Below are 26,602 nucleotides of genomic sequence, written 5' to 3' on the forward strand. Positions count from 1 at the left end.
GACATTAATAATTTCCCACTGCCCTCAGTATATCTTTGAAGGTTACCAAGTAAGTCTTAGACATAAAAGGTAAAGGGAGAGAACTTAATTAGCAAGTAGAACTAGCCTGTCAGTTGTTATACTGTGATGGGAGAGGAAGATGCTCTAAGTTGCAGACCTTCCTGAATTTTATCATGACCTGAACCTGTTAATGGACTTGCCGTTATGGTCTATCTTGAGGACACTTCATTACACTTGTATTTCTCATTTTAGGCATTGGAAACCAAATAACACATTTTCTGTCCTTCATTTCCTCAAGTTGTACAATTGGAATGATGAGATTTATCACTCCAAGGAGTTGGTGTCATTTTGAGAAGCGTCTTGCACCTCTCAGTTGGGTGTCAAATGGCATTACTTTGAGTAGTTGGCGTTTACAATTTAGTATCATGTAGTGACAACTGCTTGGTTTCATAGCTGAGCAAATCTGGGTTGGGGGGGGGGGTGTTTCTGTTTTCTGTTTTTCTTTGTATCTTGGCCCAACATCATTTCCTTGCTATGAGACTACAGATCAAATTTTAATAACTCTGACTGTTAGTTTCCATAATAGAAATTAGGGGAAATAGAGCCCATTTTACAGCGTTGTCTTGAGGATACAACAATATAATATTGAATGATGCATAGCACATAGAAAGCTCTCACTATTAGTTCTTTATAGCCCAAAGATTCTTCTTTTATTAAAAATACTAGGTGAGGTGTGGTCTATTTAATTGCTTATCTACTGGGACAGGAAAGATGTTACTGTTTTTTGGCTGTGGCATTGTTGTCAGATTTGGAGAGGTGCTGAAGTAAAAATATGCTAGCTGGTAAAACTGTTGACAATAAAGGATAAGATTAAAATTCTACCCATCTAGATGTGTCAAGTAGCCCTATCACATTTCCCTTTGGGGCGCCTGTGGGCACCTCCACCCATCTGCTCTGGATTGAGGGCATATCTTCCCACAGGTCCTGTGCATACCTCTACACAGCAAGAAAGGAGAAGTGGACTCAATGCTAAAATATTAACTTATTATAAAATATTAACTTAAAATATTTTAAGTTAGTTAAAATATTAACGAAGGCATGTTAAATGAGAGACCTAAAAAAATGAGAGAGTAAAGCATAATAAAACCAAATATTAAAACTTCCAAATTGCCATGATTCTGTTTACTGTGTGGCATCAATATAGGGGACAGCTGACCTACATAGGCTACTATTTTATGTTTGATCTCAGTACTTCTTCATGTGCCTTGTTTTCATGGAATGTTTTTATAGCTTTTATCCTTCTCTGTGACAGTTTTACTAAAGTGACAAGGTCATTGACCCAAAATGAATAGGGTAATGAGAAGGTTTGTCTTTCATTTAGTCTTCATATTCTAAGTCAGGAAAAAGAAAAAAAATATATATTTGAGAGGTGAAAGCTAGATGTTTAGGAAATGTTTCCTTGAGTTTCCTAAGATTTTTGGAAGACACAAAAGTTTATTAGAAATATTTTCTTTGCTTCACTGATGTTTGATTATTATAATTAGCATTATGCAAATAGGGTATAGACATATACATTATTACTGCTATGGAGGTTATTTATAAAATAGGGCTATATTTGGGGAGGGGGATTTGGGGCCATATAAGCCCAGAAATATTAAAGTGATATTATTCCTGCACAGTTCAGTTCAGTTCAGTCACTCAGTCGTGTTCGATTCTTTGCAACTCCATGAACCGCAGCACACCAGGCCTCCCTGTCTATCACCAACTCCTGGAATTTACCCAAACCCATGTCCATTGAGTTGGTGATGCCATCCAACCATCTCATCCTCTGTCGTCCCCTTCTCCTCCTGCCTTCAATCTTTCCCAGCATCAGGGTCTTTTCAAATGAGTCAACTCTTCGCATCAGGTGGCCAAAGGATTGGAGTTTCAGCTTCAATATCAGTCCTTCTAATGAACACCCAGGACCGATCTCTTTTAGGATGGACTGGTTGGATCTCCTTGCAGTCCAAGGGTCTCTCAAGAGTCTTCTCCAACACCACAGTTCAAAAGCATCAGGTCAGGCATAAATTGTTCCAGTGTCAACACTCCACCCATATAACATTCTCTATATTTTGTGGGAAAAGGAGGTTGGATATAACTAGATGGCTCTAACAGTGGAGCTTCCTGATAAAGCAGCAGCCTTGGCACCAAGTGGGAGCCTCAGAGCTCAGTTGCTAGTACCTGGAAGATAGATCTACTGATCCACTTCCTTGCTAAACTATCAAAAGGGAGTTGAGACATCTGGATCTTTTATTTTTCACTTGATCTTAGCCAAAAGGCTGAGAAGCGATGGATCTTTTATTTTTCAACTAGCAATATTAAATATTGGCATAATAAGGTTCAGCAACCCTGAATTTGCCAGACAATAGACAATCAAAAAGAATGTCCCAAGGTCCTCGTTTAAAGGAAGTTACACAACAACACAAATCTTACATTTCAAGATGACTGGTCATGGTGGTGATGGTGCTATTTTAATGTTTAATATTTTAAAGATTTTCTTCATTCCTTGAGATTAGAATAAGTATCACATTTTTATTCCTACAAAACACCAATCACATGCTTCCTAGCAGAGGTACAGTCAACGAAAGGAGATCCATGAACAAGAAAGTAAAAGAGAATAGATTTGTGATATATTATAGAAGTATTCTGTTTTACATCAGTGTATAAGTTTGTCTAACCTATTACTCTAGGTAATAGAGAAATTTCAAAGATAGGTAGAACAGAGAGACTTTCCAAATTGCTAAAGCCCACTAAAAATTTGTCCCTCCATAAAAGAATGAGAATACTAGCAAAAAATGGTCAAAATCAACTTCTTGAAAACTGTGGAAATTAAAGAGAGGCTTATGAAAATCCAGAGTGTTCCTTCAAGAAAAATAGTTGAATCTCTATAAGGACAGCAAGTTGTGTGTTATTTTAACTTACCTTATTCTCATTTCCCTATCTCAAGCTCTGGGGTAGTGGTGAAAACCAACAGACTCATAATCATGCTAGCTGTGAAAACCAGTAGCGAAGTAGCCACTGGCAGAGGAAGAATGGGTTTGGAGCTCCCCAAAACCCACATCCCTAGAGAATTGTTATTATTTGACAATTTAAGCTATTTGGCAGCTCCATGGAAACCTCCACTCATAAAGCTTTTTTTAATTTGACCTGGCTTGGAGCTTGCTCACTAAGAACACCCTTTATCCCAAAGCATTTGTGGGACAAAAAATGGCAGCTATTGTTTAATATCACAACTGCATTAGGCAGAGAAACACTTGTAGCTAACAAGAAGCTGACCAGAAAACCTAAAAGAAGAAGTTGTGGGAATAAGATATTACTAGCGAGATTTGAAAAGTTCTGACATATTCCTGGAAATATAGAGCTGAATGTATGCTCAGAAAAGACCAGAGAAGGTCCTAAACTCCCACCTCTGGTTGACCTTGATGTTCTGTGAAAGCAGAAAGTGAAAGCTAAGTAAACTTCCTGTCAGAGAATTGAAGGTACCCCACACATGCACACAGATCCCCTCAGCAAGGCTGGAAGACTTATTGGTTCATTCTTTTTTTAAGGAAACCTCAACCCAGTCATTATCTGACAACTGAACTAACTAAGCAGAGAATTCAGTTGCCACACACAATGAAGATAGTTCATGAAAGTCAGTAAAACAAAGAGCAGAAACAACAATAACAGAAACAAATATAAACAACAACAAACCCTAGCTGGAATGAGTGAGGAGCTGATATTATTTCCGGTTTTCATTTAAATTATTCAGTCTTAAACTGAGAGAGAGAGATAAATAAAAAAATAAATAGAAAAAAAAGCAATCAACAGAAACTGCCTCGAGTAAGCCCAGATGTTGGATTTACCAGACAAAGACTTTAAATTGGCTATTACGAATGTGTTCAAAATATTAAAGGAAACCATACTCCACCCCACTCAAAAAAAGAGCCTAAAGAAAAACATGAGAATAATGTCTCACCAAATAGAGAATATCAATAAAGAGATGGAAATCATAAAAAGGAACCAAATAAAAATTCTGGAGTTGAAAATTATAATAATTGAAGTGAATATTCACTAAGAGGGATCAACAGGAGGTTTGAGAAGCCAAAAGAACCATTTAACTTGAAAATAAGTTAATTGAAGATAGAGAGTATCTGGTCTGAGGAACAGAAAGAAAAAAAGAATGAAAGAGAAGAGTCTTAGCAACTTCTAAGCATATAAACATATGCATAATGGAAGTCTCAGACAGAGAGGAAACAAGAAAAGGAGAAGAAAGGATATTTGAAGAAACATGGTAGAAAATATCACATATTTGACTAAAATAAACATTCAGTTAGTTCAGTTCAGTCATTCAGTTGTGTCTGACTCTTTGCAACCCAATGGACTGCAGCACACCAGGCCTCTCTGTCAATCACCAACTCCTGGAGTTTACTCAAACTCATGTCCTTTGAGTCGGTGATGCCATCCAACCATCTCATCCTCTGTCATCCCCTTCTCCTCCAGCCTTCAAACTTTCCCAGCATCAGGGTCTTTTCAAATGAGTCAGTTCTTCGCATCAGGTGGCCAAAGGATTGGAATTTCAGCTTCAGCATCAGTTCTTCCAAAGAATATTCAGGACTGATCTCCTTTAGGATGGACTGGTTGGATCTCCTTGCAGTCCAAGGAACTCTCAAGAGTCTTCTCCAACACCACAGTTCAAAAGCATCATTTCTTCAGTGCTCAGCTTTCTTTATAGTCCAAATCTCATATCCATACATGACTACTGGAAAAATCATAGCCTTGACTAGATGGACCTTAGTCAGCAAAGTAATGTTTCTGATTTTTAATATGCTGTCTAGGTTGGTCATAGCTTTTCTTCCAAGGAGCATGTGTCTTTTAATTCCATGGCTGCAGTCACCATCTACAGTGATTTCGGAGCCCCCCAAAATAAAGTCTGTCACTGTTTCCACTGTTTCCCCATCTATTTGCCATGAAGTGATGGGACCAGATGACATGATCTTAGTTTTCTGAATGTTGAGTTTTAAGCCAACTTTTTCACTCTCCTCTTTCACTTTCATTAAGAGACTCTTTAGTTCTTCACTTTCTGCCCTAAGGTTGGTATTATCTGCATATCTGAGGCTGTTGATATTTCTCCCAACAATCTTGATTCCATCTTGTGCTTCATCTAGCCTGGCATGTCTCATGATGTACTCTGCATATAAGTTAAATAAACAGGGTGACAGTATACTCCTTTTCCTATTTGGAACCAGTCTGTTGTTCCATGTATGGTTCTAACTGTTGATTCCTGAATGGTATACAGATTTCTCAAGAGGCAGGTCAGGTGGTCTGGTATTCCCATGTCTTTCAGAATTTTCCACAGTTTGTTGTGGTCCACACAGTCAAAGGTTTTGGCATAGTTAATAAAACAGAAATAGATGTTTTTCTGGAACTCTCTTGCTTTTTTGATGATTCAGCGGATGTTGGCAATTTGATCTCTGGTTCCTCTGCCTTTTCTAAATCTAGCTTGAACATCTGGAAGGTCACAGTTCACATACTGATGAAGCCTGGCTTGGAGAATTTTGAGCATTACTTTGCTAGCGTGTGAAATGAGTGCGATTGTGCGGTAGTTTGAGCATTCTTTGGCATTCTTTCTTTGGGTTGGAATGAAAATTGATCTTTTCCAGTCCTGTGGCCACTGCTGAGTTTTCCAAATTTGCTGGCATATTGAGTGCAGCACTTTCACAGCATCATCTTTTAGGATTTCAAGTAGCTCAACTGAAATTCCGTCACCTCCACTAGCTTTGTTCGTAGTGATGCTTCCTAAGATAAGACCCACTTAGCTTCTCATTCCAGGATGTCTGGCTCTAGGTGAGTGATCACACCATCATGATTATCTGGGTCATGAAGATCTTTTTTGTATCATTCTTCAGTGTAATCTTGCCACCTCTTCTTAATATCTTCTGCTTCTGTTAAATCCATACCATTTCTGTCCTATATTTTGCCCATCTTTGCATGAAATGTTCCCTTGGTATCTCTAATCCTCTTGAAGAGATCTCTAGTCTTTCCTATTCTATTGTTTTCCTCTATTTCTTTGCATTGATCACTGAGGAAGACTTTCTTATCTCTCCTGGCTATTCTTCCAAACTCTGCATTCAAATGGGTATCTCTTTCCTTTTCTCCTTTGCCTTTCACTTCTCTTCTATTCACAGCTATTTGTAAGGCCTCCTCAGACAACCATTTTGCCTTTTTGCATTTCTTTTCCTTGGGGATGGTCTTGATTCCTGCCTCCTGTACAATGTCATGAATCTCCGTTCATAGTTCTTCAGGCACTCTATCAGATCTAATTCCTTGAGTCTATTTCTCACTTCCACTGTATAATCATAAGGGATTTGATTTAGGTCATACCTGAATGGTCTAGTGGTTTTCCCTACTTTCTTCAACTTAAGTCTGAATTTGGCAATAAGGAGTTCATGATCCGAGCCACTGTCAGCTCCTGGTCTTATTTTTGCTGACTGTATAGAACTTTTCCTTCTTTGGCTGCAAAGAATATATTCAATCTGATTTCAGTATTGACCATAAGAAACATTAATCTATACATTTAAGAAGCTCAACAAAATCCAAGTAAGATAAACTCACAAGGATCCACACCTAGGCTTATCATTAACAGACTATTGAAAACTCATGGAAGCCAGAAGGCAGTTGAATGACACAATCAAAGTGCTCAAAGAAAAAAGACTATTAAGGAAGAACTGTATGTCCAGCAAAACTATCCTTTAAAAATAAAGGAGAGGTTAAGACATTTTCAAATAAACAAGAACTGAGAAGATTCATTACCAGCAGACGTGCCCTAGAGGAAATACTAAAGGTTGTCATTCAGGCCGAAATTAAAGAACACTAGAGAGTAATCTGAACCCACATGAAGAAGAAAAGAGCACTGAAAAAGTATCTCTATGATAAACACAAAAGATAGCATAAGTGTGTTTTTTGTTTGTATATTTTTTTCTCTCTCCTATCTCATTTAAAAGATAACTGCATAATGAAACAATAGTAAAATTTTATTTATGGGGTTATAATGTAAAACATACAATTTGTGAGACAACAATAACAGAAGGGTGAGAAATATATGAGTAAATTTTTTTGTACTACAAAATTTAAGTTGGTATTAATCCAAATTAGACTGTTACAAGTTAAGATGTTAATTGTAATCCCCAGGCCAATCACTAAGAAAATCATTGAAAAAATAATAAAAGAAATGACAAGATAATTTAAATGGCACATTAAGAACTATCTGTTTACTACAAAAGAAGGCAGAAATGAAGAAATAGAGGGACAAAGAGACTTAAGACATGTAGAAAACAAATAACAAAAAAGGTAGCTGTAAATTCTACTTTATAAGTAATTATTTTAAATATGAATGAATTAAACACCCCAAACAAAAGTCAACGATTGGCAAAACAGATACAATAACATGAGCCCATATAACAACTATATATTGTTTATTAGAGACATACTTTAGGCTCAAAGACACAAACAGGTTAAAAGTAAAAAGATGAAAATGTATATACCTCAAACAAATCCTCCCCAAGGTGCCTAATTTGAAGTACAATATGTATTTGAGTGAAAAAGCTGGCTTAAACCTCTACATTAAAAAAAAAACTAAGATCATGGCATCTGGTCTCATCACTTCATGGCAAATAGCAGGTGAAAAACATAGAAGCAGTGACAGATTTTATTTTCTGGGCTCCAAAATCACTAACAACGGTGACTGCAGCCTTGAAATTAAAAGACGTTTACTCCTTGGAAGGAAAGCTATGACAAACCTAGACAGCATATTGAAAAGCAAAGACACCTCTTTGTCAACAAAGGTCCATATAGTCAAAGCTTTTTTCCTAGTAATTTTTGGTTTTCTAGTAGTCACATACAGATGGTTTTTCTAGTAGTCATGTGCAGATGTGAATATTGGACCAGAAAGAAGACTGAGCACCGAAGAACTGATGCTTTTGAATTGTGCTGAAAAGTACTCTTGAGTCCCTTGGACAGCAAGAAGATCAAACCAGTCCTGAATATTCATTGGAAGGACGGATGCTGAAGCTGAAGATCCAATACGTTGCCTATCGGATACAAAGAGCTGACTCACTGGAAAGACCCTGACTCAGGGAAAGGTTGACGGCAAAAGGAGAGGAGAACAGCAGAGGATGAGATGGTTAGAGAGGATCACCAACTCAACGGACATGAAATTCAGCAAACTCTGGGAGACAGTGAAGGACAGGGAAACCTGGTGTTCTGCAGTCCATGGGGTTGCAAAGAGTCGGGCATGAACAACAACAACAACAAAATGTATTTGAGTGAAGAAGTTCTGAAATGTTTGGGAAAAATCAGTGTCACACACTCTTATATTTTAAAATAACCACATAGGCTCTGATTGAGGCCACACACACTGCAAGTGTTAATCAAAAATGTCTTAAATGTCTAAAGCTTTGTTGTGGGTCACAACAATATAGTGAATAATGAAATTAATTCTGTGGGTCCAGACAGCAGCTGGGTTTTTTTTTTTTTTTTTAAAGAACAGACTAAATCAGAAGATATATACATAGTAAAGGTAAGTATAGTTTCAAGAGACATGTTTTAGATATATGTGTGTGTGCATTTGTGTATATATTTATATACATTAACTAGGCTTGGATAAAAACTTTTGCTGTATGTTGCAATAAAAAAGGTTGAAAGTCACAAGCTAGCAGATACACAGTGAAGTTGGCACAGTTAAGATTCACGATAGAGATATTAGCAACATTGTCCATGGTAGAAGCAGAATTTCTAGTTCCCCAAAGCATCATCAGGATGGCATGCTTTTCAGTGGTAATGTCCAAGCAGGGATGAGTCACATCACACTTCCTGGAAGCACAAGCCCCAAATCATATTCATAATCTACATAACTGCTGGAGATCACCTCACCTGGGCCAGGTTCATGTCAGAGTTATGAAATGTAAAATAGGACTGTAAGGTACAATCACAGTAAATTGTGATGAACAAAATCCTCATCATACTTAAGTCTCTCCAGGCTAACACAATCTATTCCAAGTTTATTCCTGAAAATGTCACTGCTGCTGGACAAAAACAAAGAACATCTCTGGGAGTCTTGTTTACAGATTCTTGACCCAAGGCTAGAGCTCATCCTATAGTTTTGTCTCATTATAGTCACATCTCATGGAAGTCAGTTCATTCTCACCTCTCAAAAGATCAGATTTGGGCCATGGGGGCTGGAGGCTTAAAAGAATCAGTTACAGAGAAGTGAGGAGTGCTAGAAGGAAAAACTTGTTTATAAAACTAGATTCCACATAAAACTGAAAAGGAAAAGAAAAAAAAAATCAACAAGGCATTGAAACTTGAGTTTCAGTATTTTGACCCAAAAAATGCAATGCAGAAAACTAATGTTGAGAAGAATCATAGAGCTATCCAATCTGAGAAATGAAATAAACCCTAAAAGTCTGCAAGATACTTCTTAAAGTTGAGATGTACCCTCAGGGAATAGATGTAAAGTTAAGGGATAGAAAAGTCACAAGAAAAACATGTGAAAGGGCCATACTATTTCATTGAATCTGCAACAAATCAATTGTAAAATGCACTGTTATTTTTGAACCACTGAAACAAGACAAAAAAATGCTGTAATGAGTCAATATATTCTTTTCACTTAAAATATTAATATTTTCATCTTATTTTAGAGACCTTTTAGATTAGACATAAATTTTAACATATACCACTCTTGAAGGAAAATTTTAACTAAGTAAGTTGATTATATATAGAAGAAAAACTTATGAGCAAAAGAAATTGACTAAGACATTTCTAAAATTTCTTCAAATTCAGTGTCACTCTTCTGAATCACTTTTCAATACAGTCTTCGATGTTCACAGATATGAGCTTTGAGTCACCAGGGTGTAGCCTTTTTTAGAAGAGTGCTTCACTATCACCTGTAGGACTCTCTTCTGAGCTGCCAACCCCTCCTGCAAATTTCAATGCTGCCATTCTACTGAACTTAGTAAGAGGTATCATTGGCAGGTTTTTAGATAATGGCCAGACTCACCTTCCTTCTTCAAGTATCCCATACTTGGCATGTTGACAGAAATTTTAAGGGTTTGCTATTGTTCAGCCATACCACCAGCAATTCTTTTATTAGACTGTGCAGATACATGTTTGAAAACTGTGTCAAGACCTAACATAACTTGGAAGCTCATGTAGGGCTCCTGGGCATGTGTTCCACGGGGCAGAAAAGATGTGCACATACACACACACACAGCAACATTGAGTCCAATCTTATTCTCATATGATACGGGGTTCAAACTCATACACTAATACTGCATTCATTTCCTATTTCTGCATAACAAACTATCACAAAATTAGCAGCTTAAAACAACACTCTTTTATTATCACACAATTATTGGAGATCAGAAATTTATTATGGCGTTTGTCAGCTGGATTTGCTGTTTAGGATCTCACAAGACCAAAATCATGGTGCTGACAGAACTTCATTCCCTTCGGGAGGTTCTGGGGAAGAATCAAGCTCACTCAAGTTGTTGGAAGAGTTCAATTTGCTATAGTTGTAGCATGGAGGTCCTGATCTCCTTGGCATGTGATCCTGGGTATATTTAAACCAGCAATATGTGTTGAATCCTGCTCATACTTCAAATTTCTCTGATTTCCGCCTTCTGTTGCACCTATCTAACTTCCTTTTTAATCTTCAACTGGGAGAAAACTCTATATCTAAGAGTTTGTGATTACATTGTATTCACCTAGCTAATCCCAGAATAATCTCCCTATTTTAACATCAATTGATTAACCACCTTAGCTACATCTGCAAAGTCTCTTTGGCCATGTAATGTAACATATTCATGAATATGACAAGAGTGGGTGAAGGTCATGGGGTCCCAAATTCTGTCTACCACCTTTAGTTTGACTTTGTTATTTAAAATTAAATTTGGTGGCAAGTTTTAACCATCTGATGTTATGCATGGCCTCGTTCTGAAATGCTGCATTTTGATTACACTGGACCCATCCAGATAATTCAGGATAATCCCCCCATCTCAAGATTCTTAATCACATCTGCAAAGTCCCTTTTTCCAAGTAACATTCACAGATTCCACATATTCAGATCTGGATATCTTCGAGGGGGGCATTACTCTGCCTACTGTACATACACCTTTGTCTTTTCAAAGAATGCTTTAGCTCTCCACCCTCCAAGCTGACCTGCATGCTGACAGGTTCATTAAACAGAAAGGCTTGCCTTTTAACTGCTCTGAGATTTCTAGTTTTATTTTCCTCTTCCCCTTTCAGTTGCACTAAATAAAAAATATAGTAAGAAGATTAAATTTTCTTTAAAAAAGATTGCTTCCCATTGAAGTAAATTTTTTTCCCTTCAACTCCCTTACTCCCCAAAGGCTAAAGTGGTTACAAAACTTGGGCTTTAAATAATAATTATTTCCACTATATTCCATTAAATGATTAAGTGAAAATATCCTTTTAGTCGGTTGTTACCTTCTAGAAATTATAGACATTTAACTTTAAAAAAAAATTCTTCAAGTAGCAGTGCTGAGAAAGTGCAATTTCCAAAGTGTCCATATTTATACTTAGGTGATACATCAGTAAAATCCAGCCAAATATATTTTATACTAAATAAAAAAAATTTCTAACTCTTAAGATGTTCATGAATGTTCATTCCTACTTTCAGGTACATATGATAATTCAGACCACCTATTTCCATTGAGTGCAGAAAGAGGTTCATTAAAGCTTGAATAAGAGATGCAAGAAAATTTATTCAGGCTGATTCACTAAATATTATTAAGTCAGGCTTCACAGGAGAAGTCCTAAAGTGAGATCTGAGGAGGGGGAGGGTCAAATAAATCAGAAAAGATCTTAATTTTTTTGTGAGGTCAGTATTGAAAGTTAGTATTCATAAACACAGAAGGTTGGACTAATAAATGAAGCAATATTACATTCTGAAAAAGAGAGGCACATGTCCTTCCTAATTTGGTATGATTCTGAAAAAAAAAAAATAGAAAATCGTGTTCCATTTTTAAGAAATAGCAGAATAAGAAGGACTCAAGCAAGCTGGGGCATATCCATAGGAAAATCAAAAAAGTGGTGAAGAGTCTGGGACCATGAAATATGAAAATAGTCTAAAAATAGCAGCTGCTGACCTGGAAAAGGTAAGTACAATGGATCTGTGCAGTCTTTCAGGACTGAACCACTGCCAAGTGGATAAGGCACTAGATTTAATCCTTGGTGTCTTTAGCTTGCCATTCTCTGGTCCTCCCGCACTACAGTTCAGATGATTTTCAAGACAAATCTTAATATGCCACGCATTACCTGCTTACTCTCCCATGAGTAAGCAGGCATGTAGTCAGGCTCCAGGACAATTAAGAGGGTCTGAGCAGCTGAGAAGGACCAGGTAGTTCCCAAATCCCCATCAGATGGCATTCTGGGGAGCTGGATACCCTCGGGATGAGCAAAGGGCCATCACCATCAATTACAATGAGCCTTGTGACAACAGATTACAGCTATTAAAGACCCTGAAACACACCATATTTTTTCTCCACCTAATTAAAGATCCTGAAACATGTCATGTTTTCTCTCCCACTTCTTTGCTTCTGTTTACAATGTTTCCTTTCCCTGGGAGGTTGCCACTAACTTCTCATCATCCTACAGGGCCTAAGTGAAGTTCCATCATGTCTGAAAGCTCTCCCTGAGGTTCACCTTCCAGATTTCCCCCAGATGAGTTGGGTGTCCCTTCCTCTATATTAAAATGTCACCTAGTACAAACCTTTTCTTTAGCAGGGAAACTCATTTTGTTACTTGTTAAATTAATTTTTATTGGAGTATAGTTACTTTAGAATGTTGTGTTAGCTTCTGCTGTACCACAAAGTGAATCAGTTATACATATGAAAAAAGTCCACATGTTAGTCATTCAGTTGTGTCTGTCTCTTTGTGATCCCATGGACTGTAGCCCGCCAGGCTCATCTGTCACTCACTCAGATGACACTCATCTACACTCATCTGTCACCCATGAGCTCATGGGATTTCTCAGGCAGGAGTACTGGAGTGGGTAGCCATTCCCTTCTCCAGGGGATATTCCCAACCCAGGGACTGAAGCGAGGTCTCCAGCATTGCAGGCAGATTCTTTACCGTCTGAGCAACCAGGCAAGCCCCCGTTAACATATACATAACTCTCGCAGAAAATATTGAGTTGCTTTGCCATCATGATTTACTTGATAGCAGGACCTATGAGCTTAACCTGGGACACATCTCTACATGAGGGGGCATTTATTTGTACAAACTGACATGCATGGAAGGAAAGGGCCTTCCTGGGAGGAGGAGGTCTTGAGCCTCAGAGCCTGGTGGCAGAGATGGAAGAAAGGTGAGGAAATCCAAAGAACAACTTAGTGGCTGGCCCTCAGTTTGGGAACTCAGTCCTAAGCCTGATCCCATGGATTTGGTCCAAATCCTATAGAGAAAGAAGCGCTGCAGATAAAAGCTTTAAGAACTAAAAGACTAGTAAAAAAGAAAAAAAAAAAGGAAAGAAAAGAAAAATGAGGTACACACAGGACTGATTGAGGGCCAGGCAGCAAACTATAATACATGGTAGGGAAAGCGAATCTTCTTCCCATTCCTGCACTGATTACCCAGCCTTGTCTGGATGTGGAAAGGCCACCAGTGCGTGTGCAACAGCGCCGGGGAGGTGCGGTACGACACTGGTGAGGGACCCAGTGAGGTCCATGGGAATCTGGAGTGGGCCAGGTGTCCATGCCAACAGGTTCCACTCTGCCGTGTTTAGAAGAAGAGGACTTAGGGACACTTGAAAAAATGATGAGTGAGCAACAAAAATTTTAAAAAACCTTGGGGATTCCCAGAACTACTTCAAGAGTGGCTTTTGCAAAGGGCTTGCTTTCTTACGCTACAAGGGAGAAATGACCAAGCAGTCAAGTCTAAATTATCACTGTTGCTGTGACTTTACTTATAGCCATGGTCTGGAGGGCTGGTGAAATCTGGTTATGGTTATATTACATTCTTAACCTACTCCTACCCCCTTTGTTGGCTTTGAGATCCATGAAGGCAGAGACTGCTGATTTTAAAATAAATTCTCTGTAGTCCCATTACCTATTGGAGAATAGGTACTCGCCATATGTCTGTTGAATGAAATGATAAAATTAATGAAGGGATAACTATCTCCAAAGGATAAATAGGTCAATAGGTCAAAGTCACAGAAATCTGATTCCACATAAAAGGGCTTTCTAACAATTAGAACTCCCTATCAGTGGAAAAAGCCCATCATGACACAGTGAGAATCTTTTCACTAGAAGAGTCATCAAGAATGTCCCATAAGAGATACACATGGAGAGAGAGGGATCAATTATTTCCAGCTCTCAAAATGCTTGGTATTAATTACATGGAGACCAAGAGGAGACTGGTCAAAACAAAAGAATTACCCACAGAAGACAGAAGGCAGAAATGATGAGTCAGCAACAGAACTGGCTTTTAAAAATCTTCAAGGACTGTCTGTAAAAATCAGCAAGCTTTAAATCGAAGAATTAAATTAATTTAAATTAAATTAATTTATCAGAATTAAAATAGTGTCCCGAAACATTGTTGAATGAAGCCCTAGACATTACCTTCAAGAGCTATCCTATCATAACTCTGAACAATGTCCAGAGGACTAAGGTAGCTAATGAACTTTAGCTATAGGGAAGATGTTAAGTGATGAAAGGTTAAAGAAAAGATTTACAACACGTTGAGAGCAGGCTGTGATTTGTAGACTCATAGCCTGTTTCAATGTCTCTTCCATGCCCACTGGCAAAGTAAATGCTAGAGCCACTTGTCTTTATTCCTTTAACTTTCAATAAATGACCAAAGGATCCCACATCCACCAGAGGACAATTACCAGACAATGCAGGAAAGGTCTTCTGAGATAAATGGATATTCTACATAAAGGCCACAAACAGAATGATGGAGAATACTATCTCATAATGCCAAAGTTCAAAGGCACTTTTCAAATGCCTCTTTAAAGAAAATCTGACCTTTCTTTCTTTCTTTTTTTATTATCAGAAGTTTGCCAAGGGCAGTCTAGGCCTTGGGTCTTTTCATTTTGACATAGAAGTACTCTCAGCAGTAAAAAATAATGAAATACTTAACTCTGTAGTGACCATGAGGGCATATTTAGTATTTTTTTTAAGAACAATATTAGAGTATTAGAATTTCAAAGGAAATCTTTCCCCTTCACATATGAGAGAGAGAACCTGTATGAAGTGGTAATTAGCCAAAGGAATAAGTATGAGTAGAACATTTACATTTCTATAAAATGTTACAGAAAAACCCAAACATTTTGGCCAACCCAATGTTTCATGCTACTTTGCATGAAATTTTTAGGAAAACGAATACATCACTAGTAACTTTATGTCTAAATCTTTGTTAGGTATAGATTAGCTGACATTAAATATGGATGTGAACATACATTTTCCTGAAAACAAAAACCTCTTACAGAAGGTCTTTTGCTTCCCATTTTAAGGTATAATTTATAAACGGTAAATTTTATGCTTTTTAAGTGCATAGTACTGCAAGTTTTTGCAAAGGCAGCTATACAACTGACACCACAAGCAAAACATAGAATGGTTCCTTCACAACCCCAAATTTCCCTGTAACCCCTCGCAGTAAATCCTTCTCTCTACCTCCATACCCTGGCAACTACTGATCTGCTTTCTGCTCCTATAATTCTGCTTTTTCAAGAATTCTCTATAGGCACTTCTCTGGCAGTCCAGTAGTTAGGACACCATGCTTCCACCGATGGGGCATGGGTTTGATCCCTTGTGGGTCAGGAAACTAAGATCCTGCATGTCTTGAGATGTGACCAAAAATAAGAAAAAAAGAATATAAATGGAATTATAAATGGATCCTTTTATTAAATTTCATACATTTGATAAAAGGGAAGCAGCTGAAGTGCCCATTTTAATGTACCGATTTCTACATTCTGAATTAAAGGCAATAATAGATATATAAAATCAAATTATCCATAACAATTACATCTTGAAATAGGTATTACCCAGGGAGCCTTTTAAATATGTAGATGGATCTTTAGGGATTCACTTTCAGCATATCGAATCAAAATTGTTCATGTGGGTCCTGAAATTTTAGTTTTTATTCAATTCTCCAGGTTTGATTCTGATTGATCCAGCCAGATTTGGGCAACATTAATCCAGCAGATATTCACTCTATATAGACCATGTGTGGCAGTGGGATCAAAATTCAGAGGTTGAGAGGGTCTTAGATGGTCTTGTTCTGAGGTATAACTACCATTTACTGGCTGCAGGACCTTGAACAAGTCATGGAAATGCACTGAACCTTGGTTTTCTCTTCTGTCGTGCATGAGGAATGATGGCTACTTCATCGAGTTGTTTGGCAGGATTCAATGTTTATAAAATATTTAGAATAGTACCTGGCACACTCAGCACTGAATGAATGGAAATAGCTTATCTAGCTGATATTACCGTCACTGGTATTGTCATCATTATCATTATCATGCTTTATTTGTCTTTGTCCATATTTTTGCATTTTGGTCAATTTCACTATTGTTTTTTTCTTTTTGGCACTTCTTCTAGAGCTGACCAAAATAAAAAGAATCAATATTTTTGTAGCAGCTAAACTATTATTGAGGGTAATGCAAAGCTAACAGAAAGCTCACTGATTGTCCCTAACCCTTACTTTTACCCTGCTAGAGCCTCAAAGATACCAACAGGCACAAAACATGAAGTACTGGAAGCTCTTACTCTTTTCCCCGGGGTTAATGGTCAAACACAAGCAAACAAAAGGGAGAAAGATAAACAAAGGATCTAAATAAAGCAAAAAAAAAAAAAAAGTTATCTATGTAGTTAGGGAAAATCTAAATCGACTTTATTCATTAGCAGTTTTAGATATATATATATACATGCATTTTTTATGTGTAGTTTTTTTTTTTAAACTCTGAAATACAGAGAAGTGGTGATACTTGGCTTCACCTGCTGATCTGAAGAAAGGACAACTCCTGTCCTCAGAAATTATGCAGCGCTGTCAACACCAAGGATCGAAGATGAGGATTAAAGACAAAACTGAAACTCACGCGCCTACCTGTTCTCAGCATCCGCGCTGCACTTTGGGGACATCAGTTCGAAGGATTTGGTAAACTTCACCACCTGCCGCACAGAAAGACAATAAATCCCAGTCAATCAAAGCTTTCTCACAGTTTAAAATAATCCAATAAACACTTTTCATCTCTATAATGACTATTACAATAATTGGAGATTAAAGACAGATTTTAAGTGGAGAAATCCTGAGGGACAAGAGAAAATTCTATCCTACATTTGGTAACATTTCTTACATGGCACATATTGCTAAAGTCTAAATATATTTCTAAATGTGCATATATTAATATATATACGATAAGGTGTAAAAATCCTGTGGTGGTCAGGCCAAGGGACATTTGTTTGAAATAATTTTTTTCCTGCCCTTTTAGCAACCCAGTTCTCCATCCATGGAGAACCTGGTAGAGACAAAATATCTTTCAAAGGGTTGCCCTCCATCAACTCCAGGCTCCTAAAGTTACCCTCCCTGGTTGTTCTCAGGTGAATTTTATTTTGCCACCTGCAAAAGGTAACTTTTAAAAAGACACTTTCTTCAAAGATCATCTCTAGTGTGGATACTTCCTCCCTCCTCTGTCTAGTGAAACCGGCATGATTGGTGCAAGAGCCTGATTAAGACCTATTACGCTGACAGGGAATTTATGAGCACAGAAAATGCAGAGGCAGTGTTTTTTATCATTAGCTATGACTGAGTCTTTCCTATAAACCAGGCCCTACATCAGAAAGTTCTTTGATTACTTAATTTCCCTATTACAAACTCATCATTAGCTATTATTAAGTCCTTCATATAAACTAGGCCCTACATCAGAAGATTTCTTTGATTATTTAATTTCCCTGTTACAACTCTATAAAATGTGGATTTTTTACCTTCAGTATATAGATGAGGAAACTAACCCATAATTTTTAAGAAACTTGCACTGCTTCACACAACTAAATGAGGCAACTGGGATTAAAGCAGGTCTGAATGCCTCTAGAGTGCCAGTTTTTTTCAACAACACTAAAAATATGGAGTGGGAAAGGCACGATTTCTGGCCCTCTTTTGACAAGACAGACCACGTGACTCCTTTCCCTGTACTGAAAGGAGTCATCTGAATGTCACTGGATGCTTCCAAGGCTGACATTTAGATTTGCCTTAGCCAGATGCAGTCATGCTTCAAAGGCCATTTAAATTAACCACTTATAAGGAATTGATGGGCACTTGAGAAAATGATTTTGGAACTGGGAATAGATTAAATATTAAAACAGCTCTATCAGTGAGGTAATGAACCCAGACTAAGAAAATGTAACATTAGGAAAAAGATGAAAGAAAAGCCCATCACAAAGAAAATTGCGTGTGACTAGTTAAATGCGGGACAGTGACAATAGCTCAACTAAAAGGAAATATCCTTCACAACTATAGGACATATTTCATTTCATATGCTAATGTGAAATAAGCCTCTACAAAATCACTCATTGTGGCAAATTTCATTTTCCAAGATGGCCACAGCAATCTCTCCTATTCCACATTCTTCCACCCTCCTACCAAGTGGTAGGGTCTATGCTTCCTCCCTTGAATCCAGGTGGGCTTCAGACCACTACAACAAATAGAATATATAGAAGAGATATCAAATGTGCCTTCTGAGGTTGTCATAGAAACCACTGCAGCTTCTGTGTCATCTGCATGGAACACTTGTGCCTGGAGTCCTGAGACACCATGTAAGAGACCCAACTACCCTCAGGACACGATGCTTAAAGGGAAGCAACCATACAGAGGAGTCACATGTAGATGCTCTGGTCAGCAGCTCGTTTTTAAGCCCTTCCAGCCCAGGTGCCAGACATACAAGCAAACAAACCTTCAGATGATTCTAGTTCCCAGCCATTAAATTACCCATGATCTCCAAATTTTTCTAAGTGCAGTCCCAGATATCCTAGGAAGAGGGAAACCATCCTGACTATTCCCTCTCCAAATGTACAAGATCTGTAGGCATAAACAATTTGGGGCTTATTTATTACACAGCAAAAACTACTAGGGAAGAGTAGAAGGCAATTACTAATAGTTCTAGAAAGAATGAAGCAGCGGGGCTAAAGTGGAAACAACACTCAATTGTGGGTGTATCTTGTGGTGAAAGTAAAGTCCAGTGCTGTAAAGAACAATACTGCATAGGTGCCTGGAATGTTAGGTCCATGAATCAAGGTAAATTGTTTGTGGTCAAGCAGATGGCAAGCGTGAACATTGACATCTTAGGAAACAGTGAAATAAAATGGACGGGAATGGGCAAATTTAACTCAGATGACTATTAAATCTACTACTGTGGGCAAGAATCCCTTAGAAGAAACAAAGTAGCCCTCATAGTCAACAAAAGAGTACAAAATGCAGAACTTGGGTGTAATCTCAAAAACAACAGTATGATCTCAGTTTGTTTCTAAGGCAAGCCATTCAACATCACAGTAATCCAAGTATATGCCCCAACCACTGATGCTGAAGAAGCTGAAGCTGATCGGTTTTATGAAGACCTACAACACTTTCTAGAACTAACACCAAAATGAAAGATGTCCTTTTTATCATAGGGGATTGGGATGCAAAAGTAGGAAGCCAAGAGATATCTGGAGAAACAGGCAAATTTGGCCTTGGAGTACAAAATGAAGCAGGGCAAAGCCTAACAGAGATTTGCTAAGAGAGCACAGTGGTCATAGGAAACAGCTCTTTCCAACAATACATGGATGACTCTACACATGGACATCACCAAATGATCAATACCTAAATCAGATTAATTATATTCATTGCAGATGAAAATGGAGATGCTCCATACAGTCAGCAAAAATAATACCAGGAGACTGACTGTGGTTCAGATCATCAGTTCCTTATTACAAAATTCAGGCTTAAATTGAAGAAAGTAGGGAAAGCCACTAGGTCATTCAGCTATAACCTAAATCAAATCCCTTATGATTATACAGTGGAGGTGATGAACAGATTCAAGGGATTAGATCTGGTAGGCAGAGTGTCTGAAGAACTATGAATGGAGGTTTGTGACACTGCACAGGAGGCAGTGGCCAAAACAATTCCAAAGAAAAAGAAATATAAGAAGGCAAAGTGCTTGTCTGAGGAGGCTTTACAAATCGCTGAGGAAAGAAGAGAAGTGAAAGGCAAGGGATAAAGAGGAAGATATGTCCAACTGAATGCAGAATTGCAGAGAGAGCAAGGAGAGATAAAAAAGTCTTCTTAAGTGAAAAATGCAAAGAAATTGAGAAAAATAACAGAATAGGAAAGACTAGAAATCTCTTCAAGAAAGTTGGAAATACCAAGGATGGTACAAGGATTGTGCAAGGATGGGCACAATAAAGGACAGAAAGAGTAATGACTTAACAGAAGCAGAAGAGATTAGGTAGAAGTGGCAAGAATCGTTGTTCACTTAAAAAGGCTTTCTTATCTCTCCTTGCTCTCTCTGCAATTCTGCATTCAGTTGGGTATATCTTTCTCTTTCTCCCTTACCTTTCACTTCTCTTCTTTTCTCAGCTATTTGTAAAGCCTCCTCAATCACTATGCCTTCTCACGTTTCTCTTTGGGATGGTTTTGCCTCCTATACAGTGTCACGAATCTCCATCCATAGTTCTTCAGGCACTCTATCAGATCTAATCCCTTGAATCTATTTATTATTTTCACTGTGTAATCATAACAGATTTGATTTAGGTCATACCTGAACTTTACTTGGCTTAATTTTTACTACTGATTAGAATACTTTACAATTCTGAAAGGATAGAGGTTAATTTCTGAAAAACTGATATCATCTGGATTGTAAATGGGGAGGTAAGTCCCCTTTGAGGCTCACTCTAAACATGGCTACAGAAATTACACTCAGAAAGGCATGTGAAACTAAATGATCTATCATACAGGTCCTGGAGAGGAGGGCATAGCATGCCCAAAAGACCACAGAAAGCCACCCAAAGCTCAAAGTTTGGTCACTACAGGTCACAAAAGGAAGAGAGCAGACCAAGGACGCCTGGGTAAAGGCCTTTATTGAGGGTCATACGGAGGGTAACTTGTGGCATTCAGGAAGTTTGCCCCTTGTAATCTGAATGTGACTGGTCTACATGGAAAGGAGATAAGGAGTAAACACAGGGAAATCATCATGAGGCTTGTGGTTTGAACACATATGCTGAGGATGGATACCCAGTAATAACTGGGCAATAACTGAACAGAAGTTCAAAACAAGGAGGGTGAATGCTGTCACTCAGGAAGTCACTGGAGCAAGAAAGAATAGCTTGACATTATGAAAATGATTTGTGTCCTGTAGCAATGCAAATGAATTTTATTCAAGTAGAAATGGGAATGGCTTCTGTGCAGAAGAAAAGATAAGCCCATAATTTAAAATTTTATTGTCCTGGAAGACAGTGAAAGTGTTAGTTATGTCTAACTCTTTGCAACCCCATGGACTATAGTCTGCCAGGCTTCTCTATCCATGCGATTCTTCAGGCAAGAATACTGGAGAGTGGATAACCATTCCCTCCTCCAGGGGATCTTCCTGATCTAGGAATTGAACTCTGGTCTCCTGCATTACAGGCAGATTCTTTACCATCTGAACCACCAGGGAAGCCCTGGAAGATACAGGTGGTAAAGAACCTGTCTGCCAATACAGGAGAAGTAATAGATGTGGGCTTGATCCCTGGATCAGGAAAATCCCCCAGAGGAGGGCGTGGCAACCCACCGCAGTGTTCTTGCCTGGAGAATCCCATGGACAGAGGAGCCTGGCGGGCTACAGTCCATGGGGTCACAAGCAGTCAGACGCGACTGAAGCAGCTTAGCAAGCAACCACACACAGCAATCTTGTGCCTGCATTCCTTCAGCGCCTATTTTAGAACTGACCACTGTCTTGTTGACTTCTCTCATGAGTGAGTTAACTGCATCTTTGATACATGCTTGTTTTAGCTTTTTGCAAGGATTAGATTTTCAACTTTTTGAAAACTGCTATTTGACACAACAAATATGTACTGAGTGCATTTGTCAAGTAGTGAAATAGGCACCAGGGCTACACATGTGAAAGTAAAAGAAAAAAAAAATTCCTGCATGCATGGAGCTTATTTTACAGAAGGAGTTAAATTTGCCCTGGATCATCAAAATTAGTGCTCCCTGGAATAAAAAGTGAACTGATGCTTTCTATACCTTAAGAAATAAACCTGAAAAATGTCCAGAGATTAAAAAAGAATAAAGATCTTTTAAGAATTAAAAAAAAAAAACCCTCTGAGTGATAGAAGCTTAAAAGAAATGTAACATGAAATCCTAAAATCTTAAAGCTATGTAATTTATAGCTTTAAAATCATAAAGAGAATGGATAAGATAAACAAGGACCTCAATGAAATGTTAGAACTCTTGAAATGTAAAAGACGGCTTTTTAAAACTACCAAAAGGAAGAAATAATTTTTTTTCTAAGATGCTTGAACTTTTTATTCTAACATAAATCACATGCTCAAAAGAAAAACAGGGTCAATTATTTTATTTTATTTTAGGGTTTTATTTTCTAAATTTGTCTTTAAAGAGTAAAGGGAAAATCAAGGATTATGCTTATTTCAACTTTAGCACTCTAGATCATGTAAAGTACTAGTTGTGTTCCCCATAAAACCAGCCCATGGTGTCCTCGTCAACATCAGATATTGGATTCATTAACCATGGTGTTGACCTTGTGCGTAGGAAAGAAGTAAGCTTACCCAAAGAAAGGTCTGGTCTTTGCTCTTGTCTCCTGGGAGGTAACCTCTAAGTCCTTGGAATGTCCAGCCTTGATAAAGTGTCTTTGTTTACCTGGGTGCCCTGGGCCAGCCAGACAATAGCAACATAACTTAGCATAGTGGCTTTGAGCCACATCAACAATGTGATTTAGGGTGGAGGCTTTGGGTCACATGATATCAGTTGACCTCCAGAGGGCATGGAGAGAGAGGGCAGCCATGTGGGTGATTAAACAGGTTTTACTGACCAAGCCCCAGCTAAGACTCTGGATGCCAAGGCTCGAGTGACCTTCTCTGGCTGGCAATATTTGATGCATGTTGTCTCATATCACTGCTGGGAGAAGTTAATGTTCTCCATGACTCCATGGAGAGATGACAACTGGAAGCACCACTTTTGGACCTTTCTGGGGCCTGCCTATGCACCTCTCCCTTGGTTGACTTCAATTTGTATTTTTTTCTCATAATAAACCATGACCATACGTGTAACAGCTTTCAGTGAATTCTGTGAGCCCTTCTAGCAAATTATGGAGTTTGAGCATGGTCTTGAGAATTCCTGAGCTTGTAATTGGTATCAGAAGTGAAAGCAGTACTATAGATTATGTTCCCTAACTTCACAACTTTTATGATTTTTAGGTTCTTAGTGTCTTTAGAAGAAAAATGAGGATAATACTAATTTTGATGAATCTTTGGCTAAATATTGATCGTCCAATGCGTATCAAGTACTGGATAGCAAAGATAGAGAGATACAAAGTAAGGTCTCTAAACTTAAAAGAACTAATTTCATAAAAACATCTGGCTGTGTCAAATGGCTTATGGGATCTTAGTTCCCCAATCAGGGATGGAAGCACGGCCCTCTGCAATGACAGTGTGCAGCTCTGACCACTGGACAGCCAGGGAATTCCTAAGAATTAATATTTTAAAGAGGAAAAAAACATTAAATTTAAAAGTGAAAATTAGACTGTAAGAGAAAGCAAATGTTTTCAAAATTCACATTTGTGAATCGGGATCAGACACTCTGAAACCTAACTCTGAAAAACAGCAGAGGAAATTTTCTTGATGTTTCCCTTTTACTAAGCCAAAGGAATTATAAAATCTATTCATTTTTACCTTTTACTTTGACTTTTGAGAAGCTCAGAAAAAATCCCTAGGTTCAAAGTTGTATCATTTCTTGCAGCACAATTTGGTTTTGAGTTTCTTGATTTGGTTTCATTTTACTTACATCTACTTTCTCTATCTTCCTTTTGATTTGAAAGTTTGCCTTTCATTCCAGTATGTGTCTGGCATATAGTATGCACTCAGAAAATATTTGTTCACTATGAATTTTTGTATTTTTGCTGAAGGTTGCCTTAAATGCTTTTGGCAATTAATTGAGTAAAAGTATAAGCAAAAAGGAGATGAAGTACTTACATACTTGGAAAATGTATGAAGTATATAAAAATATTTTTACACATGAAATAACATAAATTCGCTTCTGTAAAGTTAATTACAGTTGAACAAAGCTATTATGGGTCATTGTGTGTGTGTATGTGTGCATGCTCAGTCCACCGACTCTTTGCCACCCCATGGACACCCCATGCCCACCAGGCTCCTCTGTCTATGGAATTTTACAGGCAAGAATACTGGAGCTGGTTGCCAATTTCTACTCCAGGGGATCTTCTGACCCCAGGGATGGAACCTGAGTCTCTTATGCATTGGCAGGCAGATTCTTTAACACTGAGCAAACTGGTAACTCCCAATAACTTATGTAAAAGAGTATCTTTCAGAGGCATAGATGGGAATCTGAAATGGTGGGTAAGAGAAATACAACAATTAGCTGATAACAAACAATGCAAGAATAAAAGAGAAGCAGGCTTCAGTTCAGTTCAGTTCAGTTGCTCAGTCATGTCCGACTCGTTGCGACCCCATGAACCACAGCATGCCAGGCCTCCCTACCCATCACCAACTCCTGGAGTCCACCCAAACTCATGATTGAGTCGGTGATGCCATTCAACCAGCTCATCCTTTGTCATCCCTTTCTCCTGCCCTCAATCTTTTCCAGCATCAGGGTCTTTTCAAATGAGTTAGCTCTTCGCAACAGGTGACCAAAGAATTGGAGTTTCAGCTTCAACATCAGTCCTTCCAATGAACACCCAGGACTGATCCCCTTTAGGATGGGCTGGTTGGATCTCCTTGCAGTCCAAGGGACTCTCAAGAGTCTTCTCCAACACCACAGTTCAAAAGCATCAATTCTTTGGCTCTCAGCTTTCTTTATAGTCCAACTCTCACATCCATACGTGACCACTGGAAAAACAATAGCCTTAACTAGATGGACCTTTGTTGGCAAAGTAATGTCTCTGCTTTTTAATATGCTGTCTAGGTTGATCATAACTTTCCTTCCAAGGAGTAAGCATCTTTTAATTTCATAGCTGCAGTACCATCTGCAGTGATTTTGGAGCCCAGAAAAATAAAGTCAGCCACTGTTTCCCCATCTATTTGCCATGAAGTGACAGGACCAGATGCCATGATCTTAGTTTTCTGAATGTTGAGCTTTAAGTCAACTTTTTCACTTTCCTCTTTCACTTTCACTTTCATCAAGAGGCTCTTTAGTTCTTCTTCACTTTCTGCCGTAAGGGTGGTGTCATCTGTATATCTGAGGTTATTGATATTTCTCCCAGCAGTCTTGATTCCAGCTTGTGCTTCATCTAGCCTGGCATTTCTCATGATGTACTCTGCATGTAAGTTAAACAAGCAGGGTGACAATATACAGCCTTGACATACTCCTTTTCCTATTTGGAACCAGTCTGTTGTTCCATGTCTGGTTCTAACTGTTGTTTCCTGACCTGCATATAAGTTTCTCAAGAGGTGGGTCTGGTGGTCTGGTATTCCCATCTCTTCCAGAATTTTCCATAGTTTATTGTGATCCACACAGTCAAAGTCTTTGGCATAGTCAATAAAGCAGAAATAGATGTTTTACTGGAACTTTCTTGCTTTTTCGATGATCCAACAGATGTTGGCAATTTGATCTCTGGTTTCTCTGCCTTTTCAAAAACCAGCTTGAACATCTGGAAGTTTACAGTTCACTTATTGCTCAAGCCTGGCTTGGAGAATTTTAAGCATTACTTTACTAGCGTGTGAGATGAGTGCAATTTGAGCATTCTTTGGCATTGCCTTTCTTAGGGATTGGAATGAAAACTGACCCCTCCCAGTCCTGTGGCCACTGCTGAGTTTTCCAAATTTGCTGGCATATTGAGTGCAGCACTTTCACAGCATCATCTTTCAGGATTTGAAATAGCTCAACTGGAATTCCACCACCTCCACTAGCTTTGTTAAGTTTCATCAAGACAGTGATTAAATATAAACAGAGCAATGAAGCTTTGAAGACAAACGCATTGTTGACTGTCAGCCATATATGATCAAGGATGTGGCAAAACACCATCCTTGGCTCCACACGGTGCATAACGTTAGTCAGGTTCCAAACCATCAGACCGCAAACGGCTTCAGAAACATTCGGGAGTAAATCTTAAGATTTTTCACAGAAATCTTACTCTAAATCACATATTCAAGAACACAAGAATGCCAGTGGAACTCCCTCACAGATTTTCTGAAATTAGGGCAATCTGAGATTAAGTTTATAGTCTCAAAGTTACCAGAATATTGAGCCCTTAAGGCAACAAACACATGGGCCTTGGTCTTGAGGACAGCAAGATAAATGGCAAAGAAGTTTTATAGTTCTGTATATATACAGTTTTATATAGCTATAAACTCACCTGCTTGCCTCC

The 26,602-nt window shown here is 38.3% G+C and overlaps 1 protein-coding gene across 1 annotated transcript in view; it reads right to left on the bottom strand.

Moving 5' to 3' along the window:
- PDE11A (phosphodiesterase 11A) overlaps positions 1-26,602 on the bottom strand; it is a 426,109-nt gene that overhangs the window by 220,907 nt on the left and 178,600 nt on the right. Inside the window, exon 5 of the mRNA XM_065929000.1 lies at positions 17,140-17,204. Within this exon, the coding sequence (XP_065785072.1) occupies positions 17,140-17,204 (65 nt within the window). The remainder of the gene's footprint in view (positions 1-17,139; positions 17,205-26,602) is intronic.

Source organism: Muntiacus reevesi, chromosome 3 (genome assembly GCF_963930625.1).
Source record: "Muntiacus reevesi chromosome 3, mMunRee1.1, whole genome shotgun sequence".
In the NCBI taxonomy this organism is placed as follows: Eukaryota; Metazoa; Chordata; class Mammalia; order Artiodactyla; family Cervidae; genus Muntiacus; species Muntiacus reevesi.